The sequence below is a fragment of the Rhamphochromis longiceps genome, linkage group LG14 (genome assembly GCF_057381845.1).
Source record: "Rhamphochromis longiceps isolate RC_006_pf linkage group LG14, R_longiceps_female_GT1.1, whole genome shotgun sequence".
Lineage (NCBI taxonomy): Eukaryota > Metazoa > Chordata > Actinopteri > Cichliformes > Cichlidae > Rhamphochromis > Rhamphochromis longiceps.
In genome coordinates, this window is record NC_140570.1 from 23,831,429 (window position 1) to 23,845,515 (window position 14,087).

At 39.0% G+C, this 14,087-nt stretch overlaps 1 protein-coding gene across 1 annotated transcript; it reads left to right on the plus strand.

Moving 5' to 3' along the window:
• The first annotated feature begins 1,354 nt into the window (after positions 1-1,354).
• tmprss13a (transmembrane serine protease 13a) lies at positions 1,355-14,022 on the plus strand. Its single transcript, XM_085379601.1, has 13 exons — positions 1,355-1,535; positions 6,217-6,391; positions 6,537-6,644; positions 7,189-7,359; positions 7,704-7,830; positions 8,424-8,519; positions 8,609-8,652; positions 10,254-10,416; positions 10,677-10,852; positions 11,518-11,616; positions 12,872-13,014; positions 13,132-13,284; positions 13,367-14,022. Exons 1-13 carry the CDS (start codon positions 1,518-1,520, stop codon positions 13,379-13,381), a joined length of 1,488 nt encoding a protein of 495 aa, XP_085235727.1. The 5' UTR covers positions 1,355-1,517; the 3' UTR covers positions 13,382-14,022.
• Positions 14,023-14,087: the final 65 nt, after the last annotated feature.

Sequence of the window (14,087 nt, forward strand, 5' to 3'; positions counted from 1 at the left end):
TGTCACGGTTGTTAAAGAGTGGACTCAGGCGCGGAGCTCAGAAATAATGACAGTGCATTTATTTACAGTGCAGCAAGGTGACAACAGTTCAAATGTGCAACAATGGTGATAGTGCGTCCCTCCTTCCGTGTAAGCCCGTGCGTGGTAGTGAGTGCCCGTCTCTCCTCCAAGTGCTTCCTTAGTGTCCGTAAATCCTCCGTCAATCCCTGGGTGCACACACACACACACACACGACAGCAGAATGAGTACGAAGATCAGACAGCACTTCAATAACGTTAGCGACTCGAAAACACTACCAGGCTTAGTGCAATACTCCAGCGCTGTCTGTCGCTCAGCCACACCATTAAGTAGCCCTGCTGAAGATAGTAGTTGATTGGCAGCAGCTGGTGGATTGACTGCAGGTGTGGCAGCTCCGGGCGACAGCACTTCCGGGTCGGAGGTAGCCTGTTGCTAGGTTACCTCCTAACACATCTCAGCGGAGCCGGAGGGGAAGACAGGGCGATAGGAGAGACACATACACACGCACACAGATATACACACACTGGCAGGTCGACCGGTCAGGGCGCCGTCAGATCCTGACAAATAAACTATCAATATTTGTATCGATCCACCCCCCTATATTTTTCAGAGGGAGAAATCGCACTAATAATGTAGAAGTCTTCCTGGGTAGATGCTAGGTGGAACGGAAATGCTAGGTGAGGTCAGACGCTGGAGACTTGGGGGAATAAAGATTAAACAGACACTTTTTGAAGCTTAAAACACACCAGAAAATTGACAGACAACAACACATATCTGCATAATAATGTCCAACACCCTGGAGGACAACAAGGAGAATTTGGATGCTCTGAAGGAATACACTGACTGGTGCTTCGACGCTACAGTCAGAAAGAAGGCCCAGAGTTTCTCTTCCCCAGCCAAGAACGAGATGCTGTCTTCCAAGAGAAGTCATGGACCAGACGACCAGATAGCCAGGAGGAGCTGGTCGTCTGTTCGGGGTCCAGGCTGATGGGCTGCTCTGTTGTTGTGGGGCCGGGCAGTCTGCTTGTCTCCAGGGTTTAAATACACTGTGGTGAATTCTACATCCATGAATTCCAGATTGAAAAAGAAATCATGTCATACTCTTGGAAGAAGAGGCCAGTTGAGTCCAGGGCCCTGACAGCTCAGCTTAGGTTATTTGAGCTTCATACTGTGAATCAATCTCAGTATGCTGCTGCTACAAAACTGGTCTGACAGGTAGGATATTGGTGCACTGGACACGCCCGTCTCTGTGAAGCAAAGAAGGAAGGATTTACATGGGAGGTATTACGATGGGAGGGGGAAGATAGGCCTACCTACCTATTGCTTGGTTTAAGTTGAGTGGGAAACACAGTTGAGTAAAAAGCAGAGGAGACGAAAGGAAGGAGAACAAACGTGCTTAATGTTTCACCACCATGCTCCAGACTGTGTAAACCTGCACTGAAAAAGCTCCACCCACCTGCTCTCACCTCCACTCTACACACTTTGCTTTCCTGAGTCCAATGGATAAACATGACCCGGTAGGTTCTGATTCTTGCTGGCGTGTATTCACTCAATAGTCAAACTTCCCACTTAATTACTGTTCACCTGAATGATGGCTGTGTTTTCTGCTTCAGTTTGCATTGTTTTGAATTTAGAGAACTGTGTTGCTTGTGAGTATATGTTGCATTCTTCAGAAGGCTGAAGAATGTTGTTCAGTAAAGAGATTACAGAGCGAAAGATTTGACTTCACTTTCCTTCAGGTGTTATAGAGGCTTTCTGTCTTGGCTTATATAGTCTATATGGGCAATTATTTGTATTCTTTATTCAATTTTAGACTGTGTAATATAGAGATATGGTATAGATGCACGAACACATAAACAAATCCCTGTGTCTGTGAAATTGTGTATATTCCTGATGTGATGATGGAGGAAATAATGTTATTAAACTTCACATTTTCATTGTACTAACTCTTGTCTTTTTAGATAAAATAAAGAGAGAGATACCTGTAATTGCACCTTTCTGCATTTCATTGTATGTTCTGGATGTTGTGTTTGAATCTAGAATTATTAATTTTGCCCATACAAGGCTGGCAGATTAAAAAAGGGGGACAGTTTTAGTTTACCATTTTATATCAGATTATGTTGTAGCTTACCCTCAACTGTGCTAACAGAAGAAAATGGATGGATGGATTTTGTAATTTTAGATGACATGGTTTGTGTGAGTGATGCTGTCCTTTGTGTTGCATAGATCCTCTAATTTTTCCACCTTTTATTTATAATAATAGCTTGAGAGCAAACTGTGAAATATGACCGTGTGCACTATGCTGAGAAATATGACTATACCTCCACCTAATTCTGCTAAGGCATTTGATTACAATAAAGTAAGGTTTATGCTGCCTATAGGTCTTTAAAAAAAACCAAAACTATACATCTTTGTTGGTGAGTAATGCTTGCCTTCACAGTTTCACACTTTTACTGAACTTAACTTGAAACAGGTTTAATAGCAAATCTAAATTTTGAGAACTATATGCTCGTCTCCCCAGTTTATGGAAGTGTGATCACATTGATATTAGAAAAAGGTCTCAACAGCTGAGGAAAGGCAATGGTCAAGCCCAAAATTTAGACTGCATAAAGGAAAGTATTTCTTTAAGGGTTATTTACCAGTGACCCTACCCTAATAGCACATCTTATTTTTTCTCAATTTCTTGGTGCGGTTCATACACAAACTGCAAACTGCTCATAGCAGCAGTTTCAGGATTGAAATCACTTACAACGTGACAAAAACTGTTTAAATAATGTATGTATGTATGTGAAAACAAACAAATGTTTCTCTTTCATGCTATAAGAATGTCAGGAGGTCAAATGACTCATCAGAAACTTGTTTTTTCACATTGTATGACTTTCTACAGAGGCTTAGTTGATAATGGAAACAGGTGATTAAGGCATGCTGTGTTCAAACAGGTACAGCCACAGAGCATTTAGCATTTGCAAACGTTGATATCACCAGCTGCGTTCCCACATGTCGCATAAAGAGCACAGTACTAAAATTAGCACACGTTTTAATTGCTGTACAAAAATACTTTTGCTTAGTTTAGCTGAAAATAGTTTCACATGTAAGTTAGTGACATGTTGGTTGGTAGATTTTGTTACCTTTAGACACAACCAGGCACCAGTAGAAGGTTTGCCTCATTAGACTGATCTACAAAATATATTTTTATTTGCTAGTAGGAAATTCCAGGTCTTTATCCATTGTTTTACAGTGATTTCAGATATGTAATCAAATTAAAGCTTGCGTGTCAGGTTTGTGACATACACATCACTCATGTTTTGATACTGCTGAACATCAATATATCAACACAATGTTTGGAATTGTAGCTATTTTCTGCCAAGACTGTTTTAATTTGTTTCCTAGAGATATGTTAAAGCAAATCTCTGTTAATTTAGCTCTTGGTTTTTCACTTGTACAGCATATCTGTTTGTCTTTGTAGGGACCAAGAGTTGATATTGGCTTTTTATTTTGATGAAATCCATGAGCCATGCTCCAGCAATGAGCATGGGAAAATCTTAGTAGTTCACACACTTTCAGTGTGTTATCCACAAGCTCAGCAAAACTTTTTCCTCTGTGACTGCTAAGAAAATTCTGCACAACCTAGTTGAGCTGGGTTCAGTTTCATTCGGAACCAATCATCAAACATCCGTTCACAGATTTCAGGACCAGCAAAAATGCTTTCCTTAGCTTTGGTTTTACTTTTCTTGAGACCAAACTTATTTCTTAAATGCTGAAACATCATCGAAGTTGGCGAGTACTTGGAACATAATTTTCCAGTTTGGTGTCAGCCAGTAAAATCTGCTAAAATACAGGTGAAAGAGTCTCAGAAGGAAAATGCTTGTTGACCAGTGTTGTTATTCTTATTAGATTAATTTCCGGTGAAATTAATCTAATAAATTAATCAGACCATTTGTCATTAAAACAAGAAAACATGAATATTGAAGAAATCAGCAGAAAACTTGGTTTAAAACCAAAGATCATGCTGTTATTGATGAAGAAAATAACAAATCAAATTCACATTTTTCTGCCCAAATTTGATTTAGCACAGTGGACATAATTTATAAGACTTTAAGTACTTTGTAACCATATAACTAGGTAAAGATTGACTCTATCTGCATACCTGGTGTGAACACATGAGGATGAATCTTTTTTAACTTGTTTGCTCTAAAACAAAATTGCAGTCTATAACCAGTGCAGTCTTCTAATAAATAAATGTATCTTAATTTTAAAGCTTAATTAAGATTCAACATTATTTATGACCGAATTCAATTGAAAAAAATAATATTTTAAATAACAAAGAAAAAAGGGTTTTCTTTAACCAACAGATTCAGATTTATCCCTGACAAAAAATAGACAAACATCTTTTAAAGCGAAACAATGGGCAATGAACACCATGCTATGTTACACAAGTGCTACACCTATGGCAATTATAGTCCATTGTGCACACTCACAGGGTTTTTTACTGCTCCTGACTGGGTAGCAGAATCACCTGAATCACCTAGCCAGTAAGAGAAAACATACCTAAAATGCCATTGCACACTATTTCAAGGAAATGGTGCATGTGACACTGAAACACTAGCAGCACAGGCCAAATTCCTTTCAGAATAAACACAGCATGTGTTGGTGCAGTGATTCTCAAAGTGTGGGATGGGGGCCAGGGGTGATCATTGTTAATAATTGATAAAAATGGGGAGGTATGGCCCACAGACTAACTTTATCATCTTAGGAAAAAAGAAAACGAGACACCGGGTCAGTGTTAGGGTGCTGGATTGCTGGATTGTTCCGTAGTAGAAAGGCAATCAGAGAGATATTGTTATATGCAGTGATTCCAGTCAATGACACCCTAAGGTTGACAAATGCTTACTGGAACTTTTTTGTTGACCAAAAACAATACCACACCCTCTTAAAACAAACAAAAAGAAAAAATGCATTAGAAAGTGTTGCAACATCCTTGTTTTGCCCAGATTAACCTCCAACACTTTTGGGAGAACTTATTAAAGTAACACTTGCTAACAACGAAGTGATACCAAAACCAGTTATTTGGTAGATACAGTAGGGAAACGCACTACGGCTGACAGCTGCTTAGACACCATTCTTTTACTAAGGTGGCTATCTAACTAGTCAGTAGTCTGTGCCATGAGTCACTCCCAATGAACACATGGTAGACCTTTAACCCATGTGGATTAAAGTATTTGAGCCACTTATTCCTCTAAGAAAAACCCAGCGAACAAACTTGTTCTTAGGTGCATTTTTCCCACTATCATTTTGCACCAACTTGTCCCATGCAAGTCTCCAAATATGGATTAAGACCTTTGTTTGAAATTCTTGATATGGCTACTAGCAGAGACGATATCACTGAGAAATGAGGAACATACTCCTAAATCTGATCTGTTAGACACTGTTGCCAGGATACATCACGTCTTTCTTTGTGCCTATAAGGTTGTTGAGCTGGTGTAGACTTGATAACAGTGTTTGGATATCATGGAGGACAATAGGTTACATGCAGACTCTTGACAACCACAAATGTGCAGAGTCTTAACAACAAGAAACACATATGGATGATTTACCATTTTAGCTCATGTATGTCTAATTGTATATATTATACCTAATATATATGCCTTAGAACATGACTTAGTACTGGAAAAATCCTTGTTGGCAAGCACAGGGGTCACCAGGTTTTTACTTATCTCAGGAAGGCCCACTTTGGCCCACTTCTCTTTACAGAATCAAATCCTTTAGTTTTCTTGGCTGCTGCTTGGCAATTTGAAACTTCAGCTCTCTCCACAGATTTTCTATATGAGTGAGTTCTGGCTATGCCCCTGCATGACCTTGACCATGGTCTTGCACATGGTGGTGGTCAGAGTCAGGTTTCTAGCTAGGCTGTAGAGGACCAAATACTAATTTCCCTCATTGACATGCAAAACAATTAATAACTTTGATTTAATTTGGTTGAAATTCAGAACGTTCAGGTTCTCCCCATTAAAATAAAACTACTCTCAAGATGAGCAAACATAGAAAGCAAACAAACAACATCTTGTGCCCAAGGAGTGATTACATAATATTGGACATAGACTTCACATGACATTGTTTGTTATTCCAGTTAGAGATTTTATCTTTGAAATCTTGCAGAGTATTTGTTTTGCCCTCATTGTTTTTGTCTTTTTCTCTTAGGGCACCCCCCCTCCTCCCTACTACTCTGTTGCTGTCCACACACAGCCACCCCTCAGGTCTTATGAAGAGGTGGTGTATGGCTTCGGTCCAGGGATGATGCCCCCAACCCAGCCACGTTACATCCCTCGGTATCCATCATCTGTGGCTGTTCCCCAAGTCTCACAGCCCATCACAAGTGAGTTATACCCGCTCCTCCCATATTTTCTAGGAATAAAATCCACGTATTGCAAATGTACAAACAAAATAAATGCTGAGTCAGAGTCGCTCCAACGATCATTAATATGTGTGTCACTATATGCTTTTGTTCTGACTGTGTTTAGTTCCAAAGAAGAAAAAGGGATGCTGTGAGAGCAAGAAAAGGTGCATTGGTGTGTCGGTGTCAGTCCTACTGTTGCTTGCTCTGCTGGGGGTGGCCATTTGGCTTGGAGGTATACTTTGATCACTGAACAGTGTCATCAAAACTTGTGAACTAAGTTATTTGAACCTGTTGTATCTGCATGTGAATCTCAGTTACTTACAGTATTTTTGTGCCCTTGTGGTCCTAAGAGTGTAAGAATTTATCTATTTTCATTTGCTCATTTTTGTGTATGTTGGTATTTAAAAACAGTATGAAGCATAAACTCAGTTATTAAATGTCATTACCAGTATATAACACATTATTTTGCAACTATAAATAAAAATGGAATGGAATTATATGAATTTTTTTACTTCCACAGAGATTTGTTGGCACTGACAAAATGTTTTCTCTGTGTGGTCCGTTGCATGCGGTGCTCACTTTGAAAATCATTTATGTTAACTGGAGTACGTATAAATAGTTGCTGATATTTATTAAGTGAGATGGAAAGTCAATTTTAAGATGCATATTACTGTTCTTATTTTATTTCATTATTTTGTTTGTGTGAAGGATAACAATAATGGCACACTCTACCTCTACTTACTTTAAAATCATTACTACATACTCTCCAACCACAGTTGTGTACGGCACCAGGAGAGCAACATCAGCGATCCACTACGATGAGCATGATGGGAGCAATGATGAGAAAACCCAAAGTGCAGTTTTGCCAAAGGACAACTGCCCAAACAATACTGTAATTTGTGATGGAAAAGAGGACTGCCAACATGGCACTGACGAAGCATACTGTGGTAAATCAGCACACTCATAAAGAAAGAAGATGAAGTAGGATTGGAAAATAACAATAATAATCTATGGAAGGAATATGTATCAATATATGTAAGAATTCTTAGGGGATCCAACTTAAATCTGAATCATGTATAATTGTATTGGCTTTATTCATATTATACACTCTATGTAATGCCTAACAACAAGGTAAATATATTAGAAGAATGCACAAGAAAGGTCTTGGCAAATTAAACATTTTCTGCAAAATGAAAGCTAAAATTGCCTAATAATCACATGTGCACATAATGGACTTAGGAGATTTAAGGTGTATTCTTTTTGTTATCCCTTCTTGTTATTACTTCTCCAGTGAGGTTTGGTGAGGGAAACAGTCTGCAGGTCAGAACAGCCACAGATGGCCGCTTCCTACCAGTGTGTAACCAAGGGTGGGATGACAATGAAGCCAAGCAGATCTGCAAGCGGCAAGGATTCAGAAAGTATGATCACCACTTTACCCTGCCTATTATTGTCATAGCTCACCTAAAATGTATTGAACATCATGTATAAAAAAGTTTAAAGATAGCTGGGTGCTGGTATAGTTCAGTAGAACAGGCAACCCAGACCATTGCAGAGGCCTGGGTTTGCATACACCCTGAGGCCCTTTACTAGCTGTCTTCTCTCTAGTGCCCTATATAAATAAAGGCTAAAAAGTTTAAAGGCAGCTGAGAAAAAATTTGGATCAAAGGTAATCTTCATAATATATCTTACCATTATCTATCATCATTTAGACCTAGCACGGGCTTCATGAATGAGTGATTTAGCTTGTCATTTGGAAGGGTCGATTTCAACAACAGCCCTTAAACACGTGGGCTTCAAACCCCAACCTGTAATTACCCACAGAGGTTCATGAAACATCACCTGATCTGCTGCTGTGTTTAGGGTTGAATTGATTCTCCACAGGAATGACTACCAGTGGGGCATCTCAGTATGACAGAAGCGCAATTAGTTTACAGATTCACTCAGATATTGACTGCAGAAAATGGTCTCTATATGTGCACGTTTATCTAATCATTTTTCTCTCTGTCTCCAGCGTCTATATGACAGCTACAATTCAATCAGATTCCACAGGTTTAACACTGAACAACAGTACAAGATCTGCTCCAATCCAGGCTCGGGTAAATGTCAGGTACATATGATTTGTTGGTTAACAACATTAGCATTGGTTGACTGCATGTACCCATTTTAACATGTTTCCCTTATTGTGGCAACATGCAGTTCTCCCTGTCCGAACAAGCAGACTGTCTCCCTGCAGTGTGTGGGTAAGGAGCCTCCATCTGTTCCTACAGTCATATGTCACACACTTTTTATTTCTTTTTCTATGTCTGCCTTACACCCAGTACCTATGACTGAAATGCAGTTATTAGCCAGTGCAATACTAACAAAAGTATCTGAATCATTTTCTGAAAATTTCAAGGTTCAAGCATTTTTCTGTTAGAATTTTTGATAGCTTTGGTCAGTACACACAGTCGCAATCATGGGGATGATTGCTGGCTGTACGGTTATTCAGATGATGATAACTGACAACCTCCAGGAGGGTGAGCCACAGAAGGTCACTGCTGAAAAGGCTAACTTTAACAGGCAAGATGAAGCTTTGAAAGGATTGTCAAAGAACTTGGCAGAGCTTTGAATTTGGGAAAGAGGCTGCTATTTTAGCATTAAGAGCCACCAAATACATCTTGATATTAGGAATGTGAGAAACAATATCAAAAATGTCTTACCTGGACTTTATGTCCAACGTCCTTTTAAAAGATCAAATTGCATTTCGCATTTCATTTGTAAATCAAGGTCCTGAAGTCTGGAGGAAAGAGAGGACAGAGACAGAATCCAAAGTGTTTGAAGTCCTGTGTGCTTTTGCTGTCTATGATGATTTGGGGCACCAAATCATGTCAGTGATATTTTATCATATCAAAAGTTAATGCAGCCATATACCAGGAGAGAGAACTTCATGAGGACTTGATTTCTAGTTGGCGATTCCTTTTCCTAACGGAATAAAAACCTATCCACAATGCCATAACTACTGCTAAATGGTTTACCAATCGTGATCAGAATGCTGATAATCATTACTGCATTTGGCCAACCGGTCTGATCTGAATCCCAAAGAGAATCTATTAGACATTTAAGAGGAAGAAAACCCCCAAAATACAGATGACCTGAAGGCCAAAGCAAAGTAACTTGAGCTTCAATAACATCTCCAGATTGCCATACCTTCGATTCCAGATTTCTATAGATTTCTATAGATCATGATGAACTATAAACCCAGGACCCACTGCACCAGTGTAGGGTGCAACAGTGGATCCAATGATTTAATCCCAATACCTAATGGCAGTCAGGGGGCCATAGTCTAGCCTGCAGAAGTCTGTTCATCCTCTCATTGATATGGTTCTCCAAACCATCATATCACCATAACATACAGGTTTCTCTAGACCCTTTCATGTCTCTCAGATATGGTAAGTGTGAACCTGCTCTTACCTGCGAAAAGCACAGGGTGCCAGTGGTGGGTCTGCAATTTCTGGTAGTGAGCACAGGGCCAATAGTGGATGTTAGGACCTCATCAAAGCAGTTAAGAAAACCCCTCTGCTACTTAACTGGCTAAAATTTGGCCTCATAAAATCTTAAGACTTGTTTAAAGTTGTGTAAAAATTACTCAAAGAGTTCTTAAGTTATGGCCACAAGGTGTTTTGTTAGGTGACCTTGATAACATAAAACATTGTGACTCCTATGAAGATCTAACAGCACTGCAGCAGCAACGCTGGCACATACAATGTATTTTTTTCTGCATTCATCAAGGATAAAACTGTATGCTGACAATAGTTTTGTTTCCCTTTCTTTCTTTTGCATGGTATCTTGCATTGTTGTCCAGATTGTGGTAAGCAGCAGGCCACGTCCCGGATCATTGGTGGCACCATAGCTAAAATAGGTCATTGGCCTTGGCAGTTGTCACTACAGTTCAGAGGATCCCATGTCTGCGGAGGAGTCCTGATCTCCCCTGATTTTGTGCTTTCTGCTGCCCACTGTTTCCCAAGGTGACAAAAAAAATAAAATAAAATAAAACAAACATACCTTTGTAAATGTTTTATCACACTCTCTTAAATTGACCATAGTCTACCTTAATAAACTCTCTGATTCCTAGAGTCTGTACATTGTAATTGTAGATATTTTAAGGTCCAGCTGCAGTTAACAATTCAAAATTCATACATTTTAAAAACCATAATGCCAATTATTCTGTACTGAAATCTACATTAATCTGTTGCTGTCCATTGAAGAGTGTTTTTCGGGGTTTCAGAGACAACTCGGCTCTATCCCCTCAGAACTGGAGAGTATATGGTGGAACGGTGTCGCTGAACAACCTGCCTGTTCCGTACTTTGTTGAGAAGATCATAGTCAATGAGAACTATAACACTAAAACAAATGACCAAGATGTTGTTCTTCTCAAACTTACATCCCCAGTCACTTTCAATGGTTAGTTGCATCTTTACATTCTTTAACAAATGTGTGTAGTCATCCAACCTCTATAGCTGTGTTCAGATTTTAATAATCACATAAGCATGTGTGTGGGCATCATGTTGGAAAGCAGAGTGTGTGAAGGATTTAATTGCTTCCTCCATGGAAATATCCAGCACAGAAATCCTTCGATGATGAAACCTGTGTTTAATAGCACTATGGAGAGTGTTATACATATATATTCTGCACAGTATAGTGGGGGAAATAATTATTTGATCCCATGCTGAATTTGCTCAAAGAAAGGAACAGTCTTTAATTTTTATGGTAGATTTATTTTAAGCAACCATACACATTACATAAAGTTTTTCCAAATTCAGCAGGGGATCAAATAAGTATTTCTCTTACTCTCTGCTGTATATAGTCTACAGTAGATTGTGTAGATTATTAACAAAAACAGGACACTAAAACAATGTGCAGGATAGTAATAGCAATGAAAATATTTCCTTTGCTGCTCAGTCTGAGCTTTGAAAGCCTGTGAGTTCACAGTCAAACTGTTAATCTGCTTTACATAGTGAAGTTGTTTTACCGTATATGTACAGATCTATCTACAATACTATCCTTTTGAGCACACAAGGCGGCTGATGTGTTGGCAAAATTTAAATACATATTTTTGTGTTAACCAGATAAAGTTCAGCCTGCTTGTCTGCCAGCATATAACCAGAACTTTGTCCAAGGAACTCAGTGCTGGACCTCGGGTTTTGGCACCACACAGGCCGGTTCAGGTAAGCAGAAATTCAGAAATGTTAAGTATCTAGAAATCTAGACTAGAAATCTAGCAAATGACCAAGTTTTAGTTATTCATGAATGTAATTTATTTTACTGAATTCCCATGATTTCCATACTAATGTGTTGGGCAATACAGTCTGCCTTGCGTCTGCATTACATGTTTAAGTGCTGTTGTTTCCAGTAGTGTTTGATTGTTTTACTGTAGATAAGGCTTTAAAAGTTTAGGTTTGGTCTATGAGTGACGTTTAGCCATTTTACTCACTGAAACTAAAGCCTTAAATTGTAGGAAGTTAGCACCCACCCAAAGCATTGATAGAACAAAAAAAAAACAAAACATGAGCATAAATATTCGCAGCCTTTGCTATGGCACTCAAAATATGTCAGATGTTTCTACAACATGACTGAAGTCCATCTGTGGTAAATTCAGTAGATTGGACATTATTTTGAAAAGCACACATCGTCTATATAAGGTCCCATAGTTGATGGTGCTAATGAATTGTTGAGAAAGAATTGTATGGAGGTATAGATCTGGGGAAAGGTGCAGAAAAAAAAGAAAAAGAAAAACTTCTGCAGCATTAAAGGTTCCAGTGAGCATAATGGCCTCCATCATCCATAAATGGAAGAAGTCTGAAACCATCAGGGCTCTGTCTGGCCAGTCTGAGGTACTGGGAAAGAAAGGCCTTAGTTAGGGAGGAGACCAAGAACCCAATGATCACTCTGACAGAGCTCCATCTTTGCTCTGTGGAGATAGGAGAACCTTTTAGAAGAACAACCATTTCTACAGCACTACACCAGTCAGGCCTGTAAGGCAGAATGACCAGACGGAACCCACTCCTCAGTGAAAGGCAAACTATTAAACATTGCTGATGCAATAAAAAAACAAAAAAAAAAAAAATCTGCAAGCTGAGAAAGACTGGGGAAGGATTACAAGAAAGCAACATCAGGGAATGATGAGAAAGTAACCAGTATCTGTTGTCTATATAATCATCTGATGAAAAATATGCTTGAAAAAATAATGTTAACGACTGATGGGTGGGTGACAACTCTCAATCAATAAACAAAAGACTGCGAAATTATTAATCATAAAAACTGAAGAAAAATGAAGAAAACAAACAATGCACAATTTCTGTTGCTTAGACGGTGCAACTCACAATAATGTATAATATTTACATCAAGCTACTATTGTGGGGTATTATATTGCCATGGAAAGGAAACAATGACGTTTTTTTGTTTTTTCTTTTTTTTTTAAAGGTGTTGTCTCGAAGGATCTGATGGAAGTGAGTGTGGACATCATTGATACACGGGTGTGTAACAGTCGTGATGCTTATGGAGGTCTGGTGACCAATAATATGCTTTGTGCTGGGAAACTCGAAGGAGGCAAAGACTCCTGTCAGGTGAGCAGTCAGTATTAAGGAACAGCTAACAGAAATCATATAAGTATGCATGGATTTGACCATCTAGCAAACTTTGGAGTAACATTTCTGTTAATCAAGTATAATATATTTTTCCAGGGTGACAGTGGTGGACCTCTGGTATGCCAGGGAGAGAGTCGCTTTTACCTGGTGGGGATTACCAGCTGGGGAGCTGGCTGTGGTGAAAAAAACAAACCCGGGGTTTACACCAGAGTCAGTAGTGTTCTGCCCTGGATCTACACAAGCATGCATGTAAGAGTGAAAGCAAAAAGAATAAATAAGAACTAGAAGGGGAAGGCTTTCTCTATGTTAACTCCTCCTTTGCCTCTTGCAGAGAGCTATGGTGTGACATCACTTTGCCTCCTGCTGGTGTTTTCCTCCCAATGAAGTTGTCTTGAGGGAGTAGCAGCATGACAGAAATGCCCACATACATTCATTAATGTTGTGCTCATCATCTATACTCATCCCAGGTCACATGGATTTAATATATTTTACACTACCCACATGTATACAAGCTAATCAGTGCACTGACTTCAGTCTTTCAATTTTGATTTTATTCTTTTGTGTGTACTAAAGCTTATTTTTAATTTAAGTGAGCTTTAAAAGCAGATTTTTTTTTTCAATTGTATCTTATTGTAATTCAATGAAAGGCTTTACTGAGGTTCTACTGAGATTTCCTTAATCAGTTTGTGGTTGATTAATGTATGATTGTGTATGATTAATTATTATGAAGGTGTTTTTTTCTCCCAGGAACACAATTTTAACTGTTGTGTACCATATTAAAATCAAAACATTTTGTGCATTACCTTGCACTTGAGTCACTAAGCAGTGCACTTAAGCCACTACTCATGTTGGGATTTTTCTTGAAATTGTTCTTGATTGTATGCCATTTTTCCGTATTCTTTGTTATGTTCATGTCATAAGTTTGTGAAGGATTGCGCGAATAACAAACACAACATATATCAGATAAAGAAGGAACCATCCACTCCCCTTTGTTGTGGTGTTTAATGATTTTGTGAGCAGGAGGGTCTGTGGTGAGCGTGCCTGGTGTGTGA